We start from the raw sequence: 22,686 nt of genomic DNA on the forward strand, positions 1-22,686 counted from the left end.
TTTCTTTTATATGGGGTCAGTGACCCCCATTTTAAAGCTGGAAAGAGTCAGAAGAAGGGCAATAATTCAAAAACTATAAAAAAAAAATAATGAAGACCAATTGAAAAGTTGCTTAGAATTGACAATACCAAAAGTTAACTTAAAGGTGAACCACCCCTTTAAGATTCAAACAAAATTTTGTTTCAGTGGAACCTCAATTTTACATCCCCTGATTTTAAGTTTTCCCTTAATTTACATTCTTGTTTTGTGGTCCCACCTACTGTATATATTATACATAATACATTTCCCTGATTTTACACCATTTTTTTCTGGTCCCCTGAAAAACATTAAATGGAGGTTCTACTGTTTAATAAACGTTGAGCCTGGTTTACACATACAATACCTCCAGTAGCAGCAGGAACATTTTTTTTTTTTTTTTTATAAGCATCAACTTATTTTATTCTTGTGAGTCGGGGATGACCCCAGGTGGAGCACAGAGCCAACACAAGAACAGAGAATTTAGATTTATAGTCCATTTTAATTGAAGCCCTTGTTGATAAGGCACATTTAGAGCATCACAGCCTGTGTAATGAAATCATCAGTTCTACTCATTAGTAATTAAACAGCTAGGTAGTTTGTGTTGTACACAATATGTATTAAATACTACTTTACAGATCATTCATCTTTGCTAATTTAGCTTTACATTCTGTATGGAGTTATTTTGCAAGTTAAATGAGTGCAGCAAGTGTATTCCAAGCTAATGGCACGGTGTAATAAATCCTGTTCATTTATCAGAAATCCAAGGATCTGATAGGCTTCTGCCAAATGTGAGACACGTTCCAGTAAAATAAAGCAGGAGCCATGACTCTGTTTGAAAATCAACCTAAAGAACAAGCAGAGAACTGAAAGCCAACACACATGGATTTTTTTTCTTCTGTTAGTGCATAGGAGTATAGAAAAAACAAAAATACTCATGGACGGCGGAAAACAAAGATTGGCAGTTGCAGATCTCAAGGGCCGTGTTTATCCTTTAGCCGTGGAATTAAGTGCTTGGTTAGTTTAGCTGCAGAACATGCGCTTCTAGCGATTTCAGAACAATTTGTGGCAGTGCTTAGTACATATGGCCTGATGTTAACATTTCTTAAGTCCCAAAAGCAGATGGTACAAGTTTCATTACAAGCGGATATCATGATTGGATGAAGATATCAGCTCCGGTCCTCCCTACAGCGTCTTCCTCACATCCTGATTGGCTTAGGAGACATTCTCAAGGATGATGGCAATACCTTGTCCACCTCCGATGCAGGCCGATCCCACAGCGTATTTGCCTCCACGGCGCCTAGAAATACGGGGTGAGAAGAATAAAGAACGTCTTATAAAAGGTTATATAATAGGACATCACAAACCTGTACTTTAGTCAGGAAAAATTAAAATATTTTTAGTACAGCTGTGGAGTCGGAGTTGGGAATTTGTAGCAGCCGATATTGAGATAAATTCGGACCTTGATAAATAACCCCCTTAGTAAAATATTGTTCTTAGGGCTCTTACTGACGAGCATTTTTACCTGCGCTCCCCTGCGTTCCGTTTTTCTGCGTTCAGCCGCAGGGGAGCACAGGAATAGACGCATTAAATTTTTTCCAATGGAGCTGTACTCAGGCGCGTGTAGGCGCCGAACGCAGGTTGAGACGCAACATGCTGCATTTTTCCTGCGTTCGGCGCCTACACGCGCCTGTGTGAGTACAGTCCCATTGGAAAAAATGTAATGCGTCTATTCCTGCGCTCCCCTGCGGCTGAACGCAGAAAAACGGAACGCAGGTAAAAACGCTCGTCAGTAAGAGCCCTAAGAACAATATTTTACTAAGGGGGTTATTTATCAAGGTCTGAATTTATCTCAATATCGGCTGCTACAAATTCCAATATAAGCCGCTCGGGTTTTTAACGCTTATTTATTATTACATTTTACCAAAAATTTGCTTTGTGGGAAACAATCAGATTTTCAAAATTTTTGTGAATTTTCCGCAAAAACATCATGAAATTGCCCGAAACCCCCGACACAACCAAAAAAATAAATAAATCAATGAGACCGTTCCCATTGACTTTTATGCAACCTCGACAGGTTTGAGATGCCGTGTTTTTATATCCGGGCTTTTTAGCCCTTAGGGGTTTAATAAATTCAGAAAAATTTGTGATTTTTTTTTTTAAAAGCCTATTATAACACAAAAAAAACCGCAAATTTTTCAGATTTCTGGGAATTTCGGGTATTCGGATGCTTAGTAAATAACCCCCTTAATGTTAGATTGTATTTAGCAGCTATTCTACAGGTATAAGCCAGGTTCAATGAAAGGAGACATTTTTTGTAAAAAATAAGAACGTACCAGTGCATTATACTCATTTAGATATAGAAGAATTGTGCTTAAAAAAAAAAGTAGTGTTTCAGGCGGATTTTTTAAATATTTCTGCAAAAACCCTAATAATCCCTCCCTTCTCTTCTACTTCCTGCTCCCTGAATTCCCAGTGGCTCTCAGCTCACTGCACTGTAGGACAGGAACCAATCAGCAGCTAGCAGGACCTGATTGGGAACTGAAGCCTGTCTGTGCTTGTGTGACTGGCAGGGACTGTTAGGATACGCCCAGCCCTCATTTCAAACAGGGACCAGAGAACATCTATAGGAGCTCCAATAAAGGGGCTACTTTTAAAGATAATAATTAGCACCATGTAAAAGCAACACCATATATTACTTAGAATTGCCTACAAAATTAGGGTTTTTCCATTTATCCTATACGTCTCCTTTAATATACAAGTTGTTTTAGGTTTTCCCAATTGTTTATGGTTTATGTTGTTTAACTTTGATTTTGGTTTAGAAACAGTATATTATATATTTTTTTTTTATATAACATTGGTTTTTTATTAGATTTTCATCACATATATATCATGCAGATGCAGTAGGAAGATAGCAATTACAGTACAATTACTGCAAACTAATGAATACAGTCAAGTGATCTACAAAATTATAGCAGACACATAGTAAGTTGGCTATACAATATGTGCTAGAAGAGCTAAACAGTGATGATAGATTAGTGAACGGAGTCAAACCATAATAAGTAAAGAAGTAAAAAGAAGTAACTTCCTGTATGTGAACAAATAGATCGTCCGTTAAAATTGAGTAGGTACAATATGGCAATTGGGAATTTAGCACCCTAGTGCTTGGATTTTAGTATGCAGTTGTCCGAGAGTAGTTTACTGTTGTCTGTTTGCCCTATGCATGTTGGAGGAGAGCAAGCGGTGTTACAATGACAAAGTGGTATGGTTAAAGCCATGAGGAAAGTTGTATCTAACCCAAGGGTCCCACACCACATGAAATCGCTTTTGTTTATTGTGTAGTATACTAATTAATTTTTCCATTTATAAAGGTTGCGTTAATTCTAGCCTTCAGTTCCCCAAATTGTAAGGAGGTAGATAGCCAGGATTTTGCTATAATCTGTTTTGCTGCTGTAAAGATATGCGTTATCAACGTATGCGCAGGTGCTGGTATATCCTTTATGGTGCAATTGAGTATTGCTTGTGCTGGGTGTTTGGGTAGATTGATATCTAAAACTGAGTAGATTAACTGGTATACTCTACGCCAAAATCTCTGTGCTTGTGGGCAGGACCACCAGATGTGACTCATTGTGCCCTGGTCTTGGCAACCCCTAAAGCAGCAAGGGTTAGCAGTGGGGTCCCATTTTGCTTTGCAGGCAGGCACCATGTACCATCTGCTCAGTACTTTGTACGAGGTTTCCTTAGCAGACATGTTAATGGAACAGTGGTTGGACCGTTCTATTGCCTGTATCCAATCCGCTTCCAGGTCCAGTTCTTGGGTCCAATCCAGAATGTATTTAAGTCCCATTAGTGGGGCAGTGTTAGTCAAATAATTATATAATGGACCTATGAGCCTTTGTGATGTAGGGTATTTTAAACAGTAAGTTTCGTATATGGTGAAAGGTTGCTGAGGGTATTTAGCATAAATGGACTTTGAGTAGTGCTGAATTTGGTAAAAGCGAAAGATTTCGGAATCAGGAGCTTCATGCTCGTCTCGGAACGACGGCCAATCCTTGACAACATCTTGGGGTAAATGAAACAGTTTGGTAATACCTTTGTCAATCCACCACTGAAATGATAAAGAGTATAACCCTGGTGGGAAATCAGGATTATTGAAGATTGGCGAGGCAGGGTTACGGGGAGAGATGATGGAGTGTTGTCGCCTAATTTTGGCCCAGGTTAGCAGTGCAAATTGTATTACCGGATTAGAAAGAGGGGGTCGTGAGCATTTTTCTATCCATAGTAGATATTGTAAGTCCAAAGACGGGCAATGCATCCTTTCAATATCTACCCAGGCTGGAGGGTTGGTGGTTACATGCCATTTAATAAGTTGTTCCACTACAGCCGCGTGGAAGTAGTTTAAATATTTTGGGACACCCAGGCCTCCTTGGGTCCAGTGGCAAAATACTATAGTTTTTGCAATCCGTGGTTTAATGCTCCCCCATAGGAACTTCTGGCTGGCTTGTTGTAACTGGGTGATCAGCCCCATGGGTGGGGTACCTGGTATAACTTGGAATAGATACAGAATGCGTGGCAAAATTGACATTTTGAGTGCTGATACCCTACCGAGCCATGAGATGTTATATTTTCCCCAATTTTCAAGGTCTTTGAGGAGAGACTTAATGAGCTGTGGATAGTTAGATTGAGCCAACGTTGAATACTCCGGTGTAATTTTGACTCCTAGGTAGTCCATACAGCTTGCTTTCCAAGTGAAGTCAAAATTTAATTGTAACAGTTTTTGAAGTGGATGTGGTAAGTTAAGCCCCATCGCTATCGTTTTGGTGGGGTTGATAGTAAGGCCAGAGATGCTACTAAAGAGGTTCAAGATGCGGTATAAATTGGGTAAGGATGTCATCGGCTTAGCAATAGTGAGTAGGATATCGTCAGCATTTATATTCCTCCTTTGCAAGCGTTAAACCAAATATATCTGGGCATTGCCTAATCGCTTGACTGAGGGGCTCCATGCATAGGGCAAACAGAATAGGGGAGAGGGGGCAGCCCTGCCTCGTACCCCTTTGGATGAAAATCGGGTCAGATGTGAAATTCATATACTTAACCTTAGCAGTTGGATTCTGATACATTGCAAAAACATGATTTAGGAAGCTCACAGGAAAATTGAATCAGTGTTTCACGTAGATACACCCAAGATATAGAATGAAATGCTTTTTCAAGGTCCAAGGAGAGGAGCACCATCTGAGTGCCCCCCTCCTTGGCCCTATGTAACAGATTCACCACCCTTCTTACGTTATCACTAGCTTGCCGATTTGGCATGAAGCCTACTTGGTCTTTGTGGATAATGTCAGTGATGAAGGTATTCAATCGGGAGGTGTAAATTTTGGCCAAAATTTTCAAATCTAAGTTGAGCAGGGATATTGGCCTGTAATTTTCAGCTTTAGTGGGATCTTTAGATGGCTTGGGTATGGCGGAAATATATGCACTTAACGTCTCCGGGCAGAAACGATCAAGAGTGCCTATATCTGCATATAAACAGCATAAATGAGGGGCTAAGATTTTTACAAAGGTTTTATAATATTGTGCACTCAGGCCATCAGGGCCTGGTGCTTTAGAATTTTTAAAGCTCTTGATAGCTGATGTGATTTCAGCAATTGATATGGGTTGTGCCAGAAATTCCTGCTGGACATTAGTTAGGGTAGGCAGGGACAAGTTTTGTAGGTAGGCCTTATATTTAATAGGAGATATAGTTTGTACTGGTTTATATAATTTTTGGTAGAATGCCTGAAATCTCATTACTATATCCTGTGGATGGGCAGTGGGGTTTCCCTGTAAATTAACAAGTTTTTGTATAGGTGTGAAGCCAGTTTTGCCTTTCAATTTGTTAGCCAGAAGAGTGTCGGCTTTATTACCTTCTTGATAAAATTTCTGTTTGGTCCACCGTAAATGTTTTTCTGCATCGTTCGTTAGGCACATATTCAATTCCGTCCGTTTTGTTTTCATTTTGTGTGCCGTAGTGGTGGAGGGAGATATTAAGTGGGATTGCTCTAGTGAGCGCAATTCGTTAGTGAGATCTTCTACCAATTTGTTTCTTTGTTTTTTCCGTGAGCTTCCTAACTTCAGAAATATGCCTCTTATATATGCTTTATGTGCTTCCCATATCACCGACATTTTGACATCTTCAGTCATGTTAGTTACAAAATAATTAGACAATTCCTCTTCCAGTTCAGTAACGACATTAGGAATAGCAAGCATTGATTCATTTAGTCTCCACAGTCTCTGATTAGTCTGCACATATATACCTGTAATAGACAATTTGACTGGGGAGTGGTCAGACCAGGAGCAATATAACATGCTAGCGTGAGATACATTACAGAGAAGTTGTTGGGAACAGAGGATATAGTCTATCCTGGAATATGTTTTATTCGGGTGGGAGTAAAAGCTATATTCCCTTCTGAAGGGGTGTCTGTCCCTCCATATGGCTGTAAGGCCGTTATCCAGTATATGAGCTCTGAGGGATTTAGCTGCAGGGTCTGAGGGTAGTTTGGCAGGATCATGTGGGTTATGCCTATCTAAAGTGGGCTGTAGTGCTGCATTAAAATCTCCACCCACGATTACCTGTCCTCGGGCATGTATTGCCAGTGACAAAAAGAATCGCCTGTAAAATTGTGCTTGGTTGGCGTTTGGAGCATAAGCGGAGGCTAATGTAACGGGGGTGTCTTGAAGTTCTCCAGTGATGATTATAAAACGGCCTTGTGGGTCTGCAATTTGTTTAGTAAGGTGGAAACCAATGCTTTTGTGTAAGAGGATCGCCACACCTGCTTGTTTGTGTTCCTGACTAGATAAGTAATGCAATGGGTAATTAGCATGAAAGTACTTAGGGTAGGAGGCCTTACTGAAGTGAGTCTCTTGTATGAATATAATGTGGGCATTCAGTTTAATGTAATATTTTAGGGCAAGAGCCCTCTTTACTGGGCTATTAAAGCCTTTAACATTATGAGATAGGATATTAAGTGCCATGACAGTATTTTCGAACAACATATAAAGTCACCATAACGACCCAATATAGAAACTCAAGTGTAAAAGTAGTTACCACGTCAGATGCCATAACATGTGAAATCAAGTACAGGAAATAACAAGTGAACAGTTTAAACATATAAACAAAATTAACTGCAGTGTTGCCCCAAGGGGCGAGAATGTCAATCGCAAATAGCAAGGCAATAGGAATTGTCAGTGTGGCCGGTCGTTAACCCTCTCCGGATCATTTCCACCTACTAGAGGGGGGGGGGGGGGGAGTATTGAATATCATGGGGTGCAATTTACTGATGTATAGTTACCAGTCAGAGGCAGGTGATGGTGGTTTAGGTGAAAGTGATCTATCATCTGCAGCCTCCGGTCTCTTGGTTCTTTGGGTACTTTGCCAATTCGGTGTGATTGGTAGTCGGGGGGACGGCGCCGTTTGGATTGCTGGAGCTGGGGGTCGCAGTGGTGAGGTCGGGTCTGATGAGGACTGTGCGGGTAGCAGACAGAGCTTTCGCAGAGTTTCTTTCCCAGTGTCCAGATCCCTGATGCTGTATTGTTGGTTTTGGTAGGAGAAGAGTAGACGGAATGGAGACCCCCAGCGGTAGGCAATCTTTTTCTGGTGTAGTGCCGTGGTGATCGGCTTCAGCAGCCGTCTCTTCTGGATCGTGGTGGATGCAAGATCTGCAAAAATTTGGTAGGCATGATCCCCATATTTCAGAGGTGAGGTTGTCCTCGCCGCCATCATGATTGCTTCTTTGGTGGCATAAAAGTGCAAGCGAGCAATGATGTCCCTTGGTGACCCCCCGGGTTTCATCGGGCCTAGTGCTCGGTGGACTCTGTCCATTTCCAAGCGTTGCTCAGGTATGTCCGGGACCAGGGTGGCCAGCAGTTTCGGGATCTCTACGTGTAGGTCTTTAACCATTTCTGGTAGGCCTCGGATCCTAATATTATTTCGCCGTGAGCGAAGTCCTCCAGGCGGTCCATGGTGGACTGAAGGTGGGACAATAAGGTATCAATTTGGATGTCGTGGTCATTAACCCGCCTGATCACCTCATCCAGCTTTTGTTCGACTTGGTCGGTCCGAATGCCCAGGTCTCTAATTTCTCTTGTAAGCTGTTTTGTGATGGTAGTTGTGACCGTGGCTAGTTCCGTCTTGAATCTAGCAAGGAGGTTGGCATCGCTTAATGGCATCAGGCTTTGAGAGGGGATCGAGTCCGATTCGGAAATCAACGATCCCGGGCTATGTGGAGACAAGCCAGTTAGTTGTGACGCCATGTCAGGCTGTGCGGCCTCCATGGCGGCGTTGCGCACTTGTGCCTCATGCATGCAGAAGCCCTTAATGGAGCCTTGAGTCTACTTCTTTTTCGACTTGGCTGATTTAGGCATGTCCAGGTTCTAGTCACACTCACTTGAGACGTCAGTCGGCTTGTAAATCAGAAGTTTGCACCCTTATATTTCCAGAGGGGACCGGAGCAACTCTCAAGCGTGTCCGCTCAGCAGCGCATCACGTGACCAACCATCCAGTATATTATATTTTAATTAGTTTTTCGTGTTACTGTTCCTTTAAAGAGGAGTTGGAGTCCAAGGATTTATGTACCAACTCTATATTTTTAGATTGCACAGAAAGATATTACACTTTAATAGGTGAAGCTTTCTTGAAATTGGGTTTAACCTCCAGCTGACACCGGCCCAATAATCTTTCTGCTCATATTAAACAATTATATTCTATATTGGTTAAATAGCAAATTGGGTATAGTATATAAATACACTTTAATTTAATTAAGAAAAAATACAAACTGATAATGTGCAATAATGATAAAACAGGCAAAACTATGCAGTGCTCTACAACTCTGTATGAGAATTAGGATCAATATAAAAAACTATTATATATACACTATACAACATATATACATTATAATATACAATAGAGCCCACTGGGCAGTAAAACAAAACGTACTTCAGTTCATGTGTCAGATGGGAAATGATTCGAGATCCTGATGCCGCCAGGGGATGTCCAAGAGCAATGGCACCTCCATTAACATTGGTCTTCTCACGATTAAGGCCCAGGGCTTTCTCCACAGCCAGGTACTGGGCAGCAAAAGCCTCATTCACCTAATTCAATAAGAATACTTTTTAATGTTACACCCAGTCAGGAAACTGAACAGGTCTCTAGATGCAAGTTTTAAAGCGAGATTGTCATATATAGGGTAGGACTACACGGAACTTTTTGGTGTGATCTGAAGCGCTGAGACAAAACGAATGCGACGGAAATACGGCAAGAGATAGAAAATTTGGATAAAGTCGCAGCGTTGCTCCGACGCGACTGTCGGATGCAGACGCTGCACACTGTGTCTGCATCAGACAGTCGTGTCACGTTGGACCAACGCTGCAACTTCAGCCGACATTTCTAACTCGTACCTTATTTCCGTCGCATGCGTTTTGTGACAGCGCGTCGGATCGCACCAAAACCGTCAGTGTAGTTCTACCCTTAGGGTCGGAAAAAACCCGACCATCACTAATTGCCACAGTCAGCAGTGCTTGCTGGTCCAACACAGTAGGATTTACATGGAGAGACACTTTTATAATTCCCACAGAGGTGGCACAGTCTATAGGCAGGAGTATTATTCACATTTGTACCTCATCCTATAGAGAGAATGCCTTTTCTGCAATTGAAAGAGTTGTTCACCTTGAGATTAATGTTTAGTAAGTTATACAAAGGCTAATTCTAAATTTTCAATTGTTTGTCATTATTTTGTATAACTTTTAAATGATTTTCCTTCTTCTTCTGACTCTTTCCAGCTTTCAAATCTAAAAGACAAATGCTCTGTAAGGCTACACATTTATTGACATTGCTACTTTTCATTACTCATCTTTCTATTTAGGCCTGTTCTACTCATATTCAAGCCTCTTCCGCAAATCAATGCATGGTTGCTAAGAAAATTTGGACCCTAGAAACAAGATTGCTGATATTGCAAACTAGAGAGCTGTTGAATAAAAAGCTAAATAACTCAAAAACCATAAATAATAACAAATGAGAACCAATTGCAAATTGTCTCGGAAAATCACTTTCTACATCATACTAAAAGTTAACTAAAAGGTGAACAGCCCCTTTAACATATTGCTTTACTTCTCCAGGGCATATTTCATAAACATAAATAGATCATATTGCTCTGGAAAGCTGTACTGCAGCTTCAAACAAGAAGGTATAACTGCAAATGTGAAGATACATTCTGTTTTAATGTCATACATTTTTCTATATAAAGTGGAAATAAAATAAAAATATAATGCAAGTAAATCCTCTCTCGTCTGCAGTCGTGATAAAATTGTCCAGCATTTAGCGGTTTAGTGGTTTTTACCTCTACAAGGTCCATGTCTTGGAGAGTTAATCCTGATTTCTTCAGGGCTTCAGTGATGGCAGGGACTGGCCCTTTAAAATAAAAGGCAAGGGTTAATGTGCTAAAGGATTGTACAGGAGAAAAAGGGTTTTCTATTGTGCAATGCATTTGCTTATATCATATAATTAAACTGCTTTTCTGTATTAATTGGACAGATATCCTAATGTACACAAGAATTATGAAAAACCATGTTGGTATGAATTTCGAACCCTATATTACCATATATTAAGAGCATTCGGATGAATTATGACTTTTAAAAAAACTCATACAACTCATAGGGGCAGATTTATCAAGGGTCGAATTGAAAATTCTATCATGTACTGTCCTTTAAGAAGTCGAATATACCGCCATCTAAAACTTGCCGAATTGGTGTTTTAGCCTATGGTGGACCTCCTACAATTTAGAGTCAATTTGGTGGGCTTTTGAAAAAAAAAAAAAAAATTGGCCGCTCAATCATATTCATCCATTTTTAAAAAAATTGGATTTTTAAATTAAATTTCAATTGGTCGTTTTTTTTTCCAATTTCGAGTTTATGGGAGTTGGTGAGAGTTTTTAGAGAATCCCATAAACTCGAAATTCGACCCTTGATAAATCTGCCCCACAATGATGAGTTTTAATCTCATAATTATTACTTTAAAAAGACGAAATTGTGACTTTAAATCTCATAATGCTGACTTTTAGGGGCATATTTATCAAGGGTCGAATTTGAAAAACTTCGAAAATTCGGATTCAAAAAGATCAACCAAAATTAAGTCAAAGTTTTTTTTTTTTAGCCGAATTTATCTGTTTTCGATAGAATAGGTCCGATAAAATTCAAATTCGATTTTTCAAAGTCCACCAATTGACTACAAATAGGTTCCAGGAGGTCCCCTATAGGCTAAAACAGCAATTCGGCAGGTTTTAGATGGCGAATGGTCGAAGTCGAATTTTTAAAAAGACAGTACATAATAGTTTCTAGACTTGCCTAGTGGGCAAATCTTCATATACCTCGGGCTGCCCTCTCTTTTACCCAATCACAGATTGCCATCAGATTTGACTGAATAACATCTATTCCTTACCAAAGCCCATAATGTTGGGGTCACATCCCGACACATGATAAGCCACTATTCTCACAAGTGGGGTGAGATTGTGCTTGGAAGTTGCTTCTTCACTAGCCAACATCACAACACCGGCTCCGTCAGAAATTCCCTAAAATTCCAATACACAAAAAGTGGTATATTATACAGTGTATTTACAGGTCAGAAAGTAAGTCGGAAAGGAATTAAAGTGATCACTGAACCGAAAAGGTGGCCATATACTGATCAGTCTCAGCCATATCGCTGGGCTTTGCTACTTGTGCCTTTAGGAAATAGTCTCCCACTACATAAATCTACTGACATGGAAGGTCTATGGCACACTAAAAACAACAAAATACAAGTATGGGACTGGTTATCCAGAATGCTCGGGACCTGGGGTTGTCCAGATAACAGATCTTTCCATAATTTGGATCTTCATACCTTAAGTCTACTGAAAATCATGTAAACATTAAATAAACCCAATAGGCTGGTCTTGCCTCCAATAAGGATTAATTATATCTTAGTTGGGATCAAGTAAATCTACTGTTTTATTATTGCTGAGCAAAAGGAAATCTGCAGTTACAATAATGAAAACACCTGACTAGTTGCTATGGGTTACTGTATGGGGTCAACATCTCCTATTTTAACATATAAAGGCCAAAAAATTTGTGAGTGCATACAGAAGTAATTGGAATACCATAGACGAAGAGCAGCAGCAATACACATAAATTCTAATAAATAAAAGTTGTGTCCAAATTAAAAGGATAAGTAAACCTTAAAATAAGTGAATGTAAAATTGATGAGGGGCTATTCTAAGCACTTTTGCAATGTACATTCATTAATGTATTTTTAATTCCAAGATATTAAAGGATACACGTACTGTTAATATGAATGAATTGTTACAACAGCGCCACCTGCTGGTCAGTTTCCCACCACTCTGACCACCAAGTAGTCAAGGAAGTTGTCAGGAGAAAGAAAGAGGCTGCTCTGATGTTCTTCTGCTTAGGAAAGATTTGAAAAAGATTTTGAATTTTTCTCCTAAGCAGAAGAACATCAGAGCAGCCTCTTTCTTACTCCTGACAACTTCCTTGACTACTTGGTGGTCAGACTGGTGAGAAACTGACCAGCAGGTGGTGCCGATATAACAAAATTGATTCATATTAACAGTACATGTATCCCTTAATATCTTGGAATTAAAAAATAAATAATGAATGTACAATGTAAAAGTGCTTAGAATAGCCCCTTATTTATTTTACATTCACTTATTTTTAAGGTTTACTTATCCTTTAAGAAGATGAAATTCCAAGTGGTTTCTTACCGACGCGTTTCCTGCAGTCACAATGCCGTCCTTCTTGAACACAGAGGGGAGCTTGGCCATCTGTTCCAGTGTAGTTTGTGGCCTGGGGTGCTCGTCCAGTTCCATTTTGATAGGGCCTTTCCTTGATTTTAGTTCAATAGGAGCCATCTCAGCAGCAAAATATCCAGAATCCTGAGCTGAAGAGAACACAATGAAGAGTGGGCATAAGATTTCTAGTTCTACAATTGCTCCGGGAATGTAAAGGTTCCTGCAGATATTGTGGAGACTAATTTAGAAGACTGATACAAAGTAGTTACTACGGAGTGGTTCATCATAAGAATTCACTACATTATAGAATGGTCAATTTTATGCAACTTTTTAATTGGTCTTCATTGTTTATTTATTTATTTTTAGTTATTTGCCTTCTTCTTCCGATTCTTCTCTGCTTTCAAACGGGGTCACTGACCCCATCTAAAAACAAATGGTCTGTAAGGCTACACATTTAGAGGCACATTTATCAAAGGTCGAATTTAAGCAAGATTTTAAAAACTCCCCTAAACTGCCATAAATTGTTTTGAAAAAAAATTCGTTAGTATACAAAAAAAAAACACGACAAATTAAACTTTGAAATAGCCAAGTCTTTATTAAGAAATAACTTACCGAAACTACACTTGCGCTCCTATTCAGAAAAGGCGACCCATCGTGCAGCTCTCGATTTCTCCTCCCCGCTTTCCTTAGATAGCAAGGGAGGAGAAATCGATCGCCGCACGATAGATCATTGCCCCGTCACCTTATCTGAAGAGGAGCTCAGAGCTCAAGCAGAGTTTTCATAAGTAATTTCTTAATAAAGACTTAGCGATTTCAAAGTCTAGTCTTTGTGGGGTTTTTTCGTTGTATACGAACGAATTTTTTTTTAAAAAAAAAAAACAACAACAACAATTTGATGTTACTGGTCCTTTAAGGATAAAAGCATACAGGTTTGATTTTTGTTTTTAAAACGCCAGTAGAGAAAACCCGATTTGCTGCCTTTTGCCCTGTGTGTATACAGACAGGCAGGGGATTGGCTTGCCAGGGCAAAACACAGAAGATCCCGGCACAAAAACACTGAATTGTGCATTTTTTGCAATTGTGTATGTTACACATAGGGGCAGATTTAGTAAGGGCTGAATTGAAAATTAGAGAATTCTTTTTTATGGTCAAAACTTTTGATTGATTTTTTTTAAATTAAATAACCCCCCCCCAATTGAATTTCGAGTATATTCGAATTTATTCGAGTTACAAAAAAAATTCACATGATTTTGAAATTTGAGCTTTGATAAATGTGCCTCATTGTGATACCTGTACTATCATACAAAACAATATTTGGAACATGTATCGTGGCCTACCAATCCCATTATTGCTGTCCAGTTATAACTGGGCTGAGGAATCTTATGTGTTGATCTACCATATCCGCTGCTGTATGGTCCATGGCAGATGAGGAATTGGAAAAGAGCTGCAGTTCCTCTTCACTTCACGATCATTTGGGCTGTCTGACAAAACGATTGCTCTCTGTAGGAGTAAAGTTTCTAAAGGAGCAAGAAACTTACCAGCTTTCCACCTCTGCTGTGTCTGGAAGGAGTATTTGTCACAGTCTTCCCTGGTGATGCCATATTTTGCCCCTAGATTCTCAGCAGTGATTGCCATGGGGGTCTTGATCAGAGAGTCGGTTAGCCCTGCCCACAAAGTGTCTTCCATCTAAAATAAGAAGTAAATTATGTGTAAATTCTAGATAAAAATGCCCAATTCAACTAAACAAAATATTGATGGAGAGACTTCACCATTGTATAAATGGATTTATGTATAATAGTATATAGTAATAGACGTCACTATTGTATAAATGGATTTGTGCAGAAGAACTCCACAGATCATCATATAGCATACAAAGTTTTTATTTTGGTGTGTAGATACAGCTCAGGTCATTTTGCCTGGTCATGTGCTTTCAGAAAGAGCCAGCACTTTAGGATGGAACTGCTTTAGATCTACCAGGCAGCTGTTATCTTGTGTTGGGGAGCTGCTATCTGGTTACCTTCCCATTGTTCTGTTAGGCTGCTGCGCGGGGGGGGGGGGGTGATATCACTCCAATTTGCAGTACAGCAGTAAAAAATGACTGAAGTTTATCAGAGCACAAGTCACATGACTTGGAGCACCTGGGAAACTTGACAATATGTCTAGCCCCATGTCAGATTTTAAAAGTTAAATATAAAATAATCTATTTGCTCTTTTGAGAAACGGATTTCAGTGCAGAATTGTGGTGGAGCAGCACTATTAACTGATGTGTTTTGAATTTTTTTTCCCCATGACAGTATCTCTTTAAATAGGGCAACAACACCCTGAAAAAACAGTTTGGGGGCATTCATTTGGAGTTGAGAGTAGGTAACAAAGAATCCAGATTAATGTACAGTAAAGCAGAGGGACAGTGTTGGCTATAACCTGGTTACTTGCCATATAAACAACCCATGCAAAAAAAAAACAAAAAAACCCACCTTAATGTCTGCTCCCAGCTTGGTACCAAAGCGGATGTTCCGCACAGCATAGGGTGATTGGCTCATGTTCTCCGATCCTCCACACATTACAATCTCGGATTCCCTGAGGCCAATTTCCTGAGAAATGACAAAAATGCATGCAGCCCATATTACTAATATCAGCAATCCCTTTATCTGCAATGGAATCTGCCTCAGAATGAGCTGCCCATGGGCAGTGTCCCAAAGTCAGTTCCAAATTACGCCAAGAGCAAACACATTATAAAAAAAAAATTGCATTTTTGCCAACCAAAAAGTCTAATTATATTGTTATAATACACAGAAGCCATGAATAACCTGTAAATATATCCCTATAAACGGTGAGTACTGATGTCATCTGTTATAAAGAGTAATGATGTCATCAGTTATAAACGGTGAGTAGTGATGTCATCTGTTATAAAGAGTAATGATGTCATCAGTTATAAACGGTGAGTAGTGATGTCATTTGTCACATGACTCACTAAAACGCGTGTATTATAATAAATAAAGTACCCCTTGTTGGAAAATATGAAGATATTATAAGTCCCGAGGAGTTTCATGACCTGTATAAAAGCACTCGACCTTCAGCCTCATGTTTGTATATGGTCATGAAACTCCTCGTGACTTATAATATAAAAAAGTCATGAATCTCTTGTAAATTATATCCGTATAAACGGTGAGTTCTGATGTCATTTCTGTTACATGACTCATTGAAACTTGTGTATTATAATAAATAAAGTACCCCCAGTTGCAAAATATGAGGATATTAGAAGTTACCTCGGAGTTCCATGACCTGTATAAAAAATGTTTTAATATGGTCATGAAACTCCTTGGTAACTTATAATATCCTTATAATTTACAAGAGGGGGTACTTTATTCACTATATTATGTCCAGTGTCTCTAGCTACAGGGCCAAAAATGGCATTTTCTTGGCTTTACCTCTGCTTGCCAACCATAGGGACCACTAGCCTATTCCACCCACCAGGAGCTGCAATAGTTTCTGAGTCAATCTTATCTCGGTCCAATCAGAACCACAGGCATTATTTTTATTGTACTGAGTATGCATACACACAGGCAACCCACACTGATTATATCAATCATTTAGTGACATTGCTTTGAGTTTTGTCTACAAGAAACTGCCCAAGTAGAGCCTCAGGAGACAAAATACAGTCCATGTGCAGGTTTCTGCATTAACTTCCTAAACAGAAATAAAATGTCACCATGTAAAAAAAGCTTCTGCATATAAATGTTTATTAATTCATGACCTCAGTGAAAAAAATATGATATGAAATGTACTGTTACCTGACATCCATTGACAATTGACTGGAATCCAGACCCACAGAGTCTGTTGACTGTAAGTGCGGGTACAGGGATCGGGACACCTGCCCGCAGACCCACATGCCTGGCCAGGTAGATGGCATCGGAAGAAGTCTGCAAATCAAATGAAATATTGCTATAAAGTACTTGCCGGAGGTTCATATACTGTACTACAAAGTATTTGTAAATTAAAGGGGTTGTTCACTTTCAAACAACGCATTTGCAAATCGATCAACTAAATGTTGCAAAATTGTAACCGTTTACAATCTGCAGCTGAATTACTGAGCTATATATATGTGCTACTGGAATATATGTGCTTGATGACAAGGGTATATTGGGATGTAGAGCCTATATACAGGTATGGGATTGGTTATACAGAATGCTCCGCGTTTCCTGGATAAAAAAATCTTTCTGTAATTTGGATCTTCACCCCCTTAAATCTGCTAGAAAATCATGTAAACATTAAATAAACCCAATAGGCTGGTTTTGCCTCCAATAAGGATTAATTATAATTATATCTTAGTTGGGATCAAGCACAAGGTACTGTTTTACTATTACACAGAAAAAAGTAATAATTTTTAAGAATTTGGATAACATGGAGTCTATGGGAGAAAGACTTTCCGTAATTTGGAGCTTTCTGTATAACTGGTTTCTGTAGAACAGATCCCATTGGTTATTGGCTATGATTAAAAGAAGCGTACCTGAGCAACGTTGCCAAATATGACGCTATCCACGAGCTCAGGGGACACCTTCCCAGCTGCAAGCGCGGCCTTTGCTGCAATTTCACCCAGATCAGTCGCCGTGTGGTCTTTTAACAGTCCCCCATATGTACCGAAGGGGGTTCTTTTGGCACCAACAATAAAAATTCCTAGTAAAAATAAATTCCTTATATAAGTCATATCAGTGCATTCCCATTTATCAACTCTCATATTTGCATTTCATATGTTAAGCCTACATATCCCAGTCTTGTGTAATACAGACAATATTTTCTGTTGTCCTTACACATAGCGGATATTCTTCCGGCTGGTATGCTTTGGATACCGGTTAGTGTGGCTCTCTAGAGACCATGAAAATACTACATTTTAAGCAGTTATCAGGAATGGATAGGTAACATACAGTAACTAGGTGGGTGACTTTGGCAGAAAATCCCGGCACACTGTATACTGATCGTATGAATAAAACCTGGCAGAGAACACATCAAATCTGGAGTGTTTTTACCACTTTGCACAGAGACCGACAATTCGGTAGGATTATTTATCAAAGGTTTAGTGTTAAGAGTTTTTTTTACCTCGAATGGTATCTTATTTAATAAAAAACTTGAACGTCTAACATTCGGTCAAATAGGAACGACCTGAAAAGTTGAATCAATTTTGAATCGAGTTTTCCTCCGAAAAAAAAAAAAAAAATCGAATGTCAGGAAGGTTAACATCTTTAAAGGAACAGTAACACCAAAAAATGAAAGTGTTTTAAAGTAATGAAAATTCCATGTAGTGTTGCCCTGCACTGGTAAAACTGATGTGTTTGCTTCAGAAACACTACTATAGTTCATACAAGCTGCTGTGTAGCAATGGCACAGGTTAAATAGTGGATAACAGATAACATTATGTTCTACAGTTATCTGCGGTGTAACTTAGCCTTTTCTCCTTAGAATGGCTGCCCCCATGGCTAGACAGTAGCTTGTTTATATAAATTATAGTAGTACTTATCTGTTATCTATTGTGTATCTTGTGCTTGAATGGCTGCCCCCATGGCTACACAGCAGCTTGTTTATATAAACTATAGTAGTACTTCTCTGTTATCTATTGTGTATCTTGTGCTTGAATGGCTGCCCCCATGGCTACACAGCAGCTTGTTTATATAAATTATAGTAGTACTTCTCTGTTATCTACTGTGTATCCTTTGCTTGAATGGCTGCCCCCATGGCTACACAGCAGCTTGTTTATATAAACTATATTAGTACTTCTCTGTTATCTACTGTGTATCCTTTGCTTGAATGGCTGCCCCCATGTCTACACAGCAGCTTGTTTATATAAACTATAGTAGTACTTCTCTGTTATCTACTGTGTATCCTTTGCTTGAATGGCTGCCCCCATGGCTACACAGTAGCTTGTTTATATAAACTATAGTAGTACTTATCTGTTATCTACTGTGTATCCTGTGCTTGAATGGCTGCCCCCATGGCTACACAGCAGCTTGTTTATATAAACTATAGTAGTACTTATCTGTTATCTACTGTGTATCCTGTGCTTGAATGGCTGCCCCCATGGCTACACAGCAGCTTGTTTATATAAACTATAGTAGTACTTATCTGTTATCTACTGTGTATCCTGTGCTTGAATGGCTGCTCCATGGCTACACAGTAGCTTGTTTATATAAACTATAGTAGTGTTTCTGAAGCAAACACAGCAGTTTTACCAGTGCAGGGCAACACTGTATTATATTTGTATTACTTTATGGTCAAAACTGTCAAATTCAACTAGATAAAAAAATCTAATTACATTTTCGAGATTTATCATACTCTGGCACTTCAAGAACTCGAATTCGACTATTCACCACCTTAAAACCTGCCGAATTACTGTTTAAGTCAATGGGACGGGTCCAGGGATCAATTCTGAGTTGTTCGAAGCCTTCCAGACATTAGAGGTTTTTTTGGAGAATCGAGTTGATTCCATTCATCGGAGTTTTAAAAATTTTATTTATTTTTTAAATAAATTTCGATTGAATTTCAAATTTATGGGAGTTTTTAAAAACTTACATGAATTTAAATTTGACCTGTGATAAATCAGCCTGTAACACCTGTCTGTACTTACACACTCACACTTATCAGTGAATGAAATTCTTCCTTCAGTGCTGAATCAATACAGGTAATAGTCCAACTTGCACTTCCAAAGGTTAGAGCAGCTCACAAGGAATACGTGTTTTATTCCCCTTATTTATTTTATGTCTTCGCAGAAAGAAATGGAAGTGAGTAAATGTCCACTATTTTGGAGCAGATCTATAAAGAATTTCGAATTTGAAAAACGTCGAAATTTAAATTCAAAAAGAACAACTGAAATTAAATGGAAGGATTTCTTTTACTGAATAGGTCCGTTTTCGATCAAATTTGAATCGTATGAACAAAGTAATTGCCCATTTGAATCATAAAATTCGAAGTTTTCCCTCCAAAAAATTTGATTTTTCAAAGTAGACTCCAAATGTGTTCTAGGAGGTCCCCCATAGGCTAAAGCAGCAATTCAGCAGGTTTTAGATGGCGAATGGTAGAAGGAGAATTTTTAAAGAGACTGTACATGATAAATTTCAAAATTCTAATTCTCTAATTTTTTTTCAAATTTAAATCGAATTTGAACTATTCCCTGGTCGAAGTACACAAAAATTAACTCGAAATCCAATTTTTTTGGAGCTCCCTATAGATGTTCACTGGTCCGTTTCAAATGAGGGTGGGCGTGTTCTAACGGTCCCTGCCAGAAACACAGTAGATGGGGGAACAGCCAATCACAGCCCTGCAGTCACACAAGCACAGACAGCCTTCAGTTCCCTATCAGGTCCTGCTAGCTGCTGATTGGTTCCTGTCCTACAGTGCAGTGAGCTGAGAGCTGCTGGGAATTCAGGGAGCAGGAAGTGGAAGAGAAGGATTATTAGGGTTTTTGTAGAAATAATCAATAAATCAGCCTGAAATGCTACTTTTTTTTTTTTTTCTTTTTTTTTTTTTACACAAAATGTCTTCAGTAAAAAAAAAAAAGAGAGACTCTGGGTGCAAGCAGAAATTCCTGGTACCAACCACCCAGTAAATTATACGTGGAGTGAAGAAGCGGGTATCCCTTAAAGAGCTCAGCATTACACCTTATTCGCACTACACAAAGTTTCAGGGTAGGTGTGTTGCCCAATCCCTTCCTTCTGTTACGATTAATTATATCTATGATCAAGTAGAAGCTACGGTTTTATTATTACACAGAAAAAGGAAATCATGAGTTATTTGATAATAATGGAGTCTATGGGGGATGGATTTCCGTAATTTGGAGCTTTCTGGATAGCGGGTTTCTGGATAACAGATCCCATACCAGTACTGTAGGCTGGACCTCCAGTATATTCTGTCTTTAAATAAATGGCTGCCGCTGTATGTAGAACGGTCAGAAACCCTCTGCATTCAAACAGCAGAATCTGCCCTTGGTCTCAGCTATGTACTAAGTGCATCTATGTATTTAATATGCACCCGGTCACATGGGTCAGTATAATAATAATAAAATATATATATATATATATATATATATATATATATATATATATATATATATATATATATATATATATATATATATATATATATATATATATATATATATATATATATATATATATAATACACAAAAGCCATGAATATCCTGTAAATTATATCCTTATAAACGGTGAGTTCTGATGTCATCAGTTATAAACGGTGAGTTCTGATGTCATTTCTGTCACATGACTCACTTAAATGTGTGTATTATAATAAATAAAGTACCCCAGTTGCAAAATATGAGGATATTAGAAGTTACTTCGGAGTTCCATGACCTGTATATGGTCATGAAACTCCTCGGTAGCTTATAATATCCTTATATTTTACAAGATGGGGTACTTTATTCACTATATATATATACATACACCCAACAGGTATCAGCTGTGCTTTTCACTCATCAGTTGACTTAAGGTGCCCATAAACTGAGAGATCCGCTCGTTTGGCAATGTTGCTAAATGAGCGGATCTCTCCCCGATATGGCCACCTTGAGGTGGGCAATATCGGGCTGATCCGATCATGGGCCCAACGATCAGATACTAACGATGGCTAACGGGCGGTCGGATCACAGGACTGCATCAACGAACAGATGCGCTCCACGATCAGACAGGATTTTGGATTTGGCCGAACCCCCGAATCCTATACGAAAGATTCGGCCGAATACCAAACTGAATCCTTATTTGCATGTGCAAATTAGGGGTGGGAAGGAAACCATTTTTTACTTCCTTGTTTAGTGATAAAAAAAGTCACATGATTTCATTTCCCACCCCTAATTTGCATGAAAAAGGCCGAATCCTGCAGAAAAAAGGCTGAATCCCGAACCGAAACCTTTTTTTGGTGTTACTGTTCTTTTAAATACATTCCAAGTACTGCTGGCTAGGCATAGGAAGAGACCATTAGGTGAACAGGTAAGTACCCCTGGGATAAGTTAGAGGAGGACCCGCTCAGGGGACAGTAAGAGAGAAGCTCATTCTGCAGTTTTGAGGATCCTTAAAGGGGTGGTTCACCTTTAAGTATGTTAAAGGAACTTTTCAATTGGTGTTAATTATTTTTATCTCTTATGGTTTTTGAATGGTTTGCTTTTTTCTTCTGAAGCTTTCAAAAGAGGGGTCACCGACCCAGCAGACAAAACTTTGCGTTATCTTTCTATGTAGCCCTTCTCTTATTCATATGCCAGTCTCTCACTACAACCACTGCTCGGTTGCTAAGGTCATTTCGACCCTAGCAACAGATATCCGCTGGAGTTATAAACTAGAGAGTTAAAGAAGAAACACACAGAAAATAAAAAAGTGAAGACCAATTGCAGTTGACAAGTTCCAGGCCACACTAAAAGTGAATTGTCAGGTGAACAACAAGCCCTTCAAACTTTTGCTGGGGACCAACTAAGACACAGAGTGAATGGATCATGTAAAGCTGATTTTGTAGCCCTCTAACAGCTGCCAATGGAGGGCCGGCCTGTCCTTCCGGTTTGTGTAGAGCTCAAGCTCAGTCCTATTGTCAGCAGCAGCAGGTGAGGCACACAGGCAGCCATATGTATGTAGGACCAATCTTACCTCTAAGCAGGGCCATGGTGCGTTGTTCCTGTCACACTCACAAGAGAAGGTCACTCAGCATTAAGCTGCACTGCCCTCTCTTAACTCCAGCTATAGCCACGCCCCGAACACGCCCTCTCTCCCTAATACGGACACGAATTCCCGCCCACTCCCCTTGCCTATCTCATTGCCTCACGCCGTGCTCCACCCACTTCACCGTATACGGTCATATTCCCTACCTCGCGGTATCGGCT

The 22,686-nt window shown here is 39.3% G+C and overlaps 1 protein-coding gene across 1 annotated transcript; it reads right to left on the reverse strand.

The window, feature by feature from the left end:
• Nucleotides 1–497: 497 nt before the first annotated feature.
• Nucleotides 498–22,481, reverse strand: acaa2.L (acetyl-CoA acyltransferase 2 L homeolog). Its single transcript, NM_001087263.1, is given in 10 exon segments — nt 498–1,315; nt 8,987–9,141; nt 10,386–10,456; nt 11,483–11,612; nt 12,798–12,973; nt 14,363–14,510; nt 15,299–15,415; nt 16,616–16,744; nt 17,332–17,498; nt 22,454–22,481. Coding segments are annotated over 10 exon segments (1,194 nt in total). The 5' UTR covers nt 22,470–22,481; the 3' UTR covers nt 498–1,230.
• Nucleotides 22,482–22,686: the final 205 nt, after the last annotated feature.

This window comes from Xenopus laevis, chromosome 1L (assembly GCF_017654675.1).
Source record: "Xenopus laevis strain J_2021 chromosome 1L, Xenopus_laevis_v10.1, whole genome shotgun sequence".
Lineage (NCBI taxonomy): Eukaryota > Metazoa > Chordata > Amphibia > Anura > Pipidae > Xenopus > Xenopus laevis.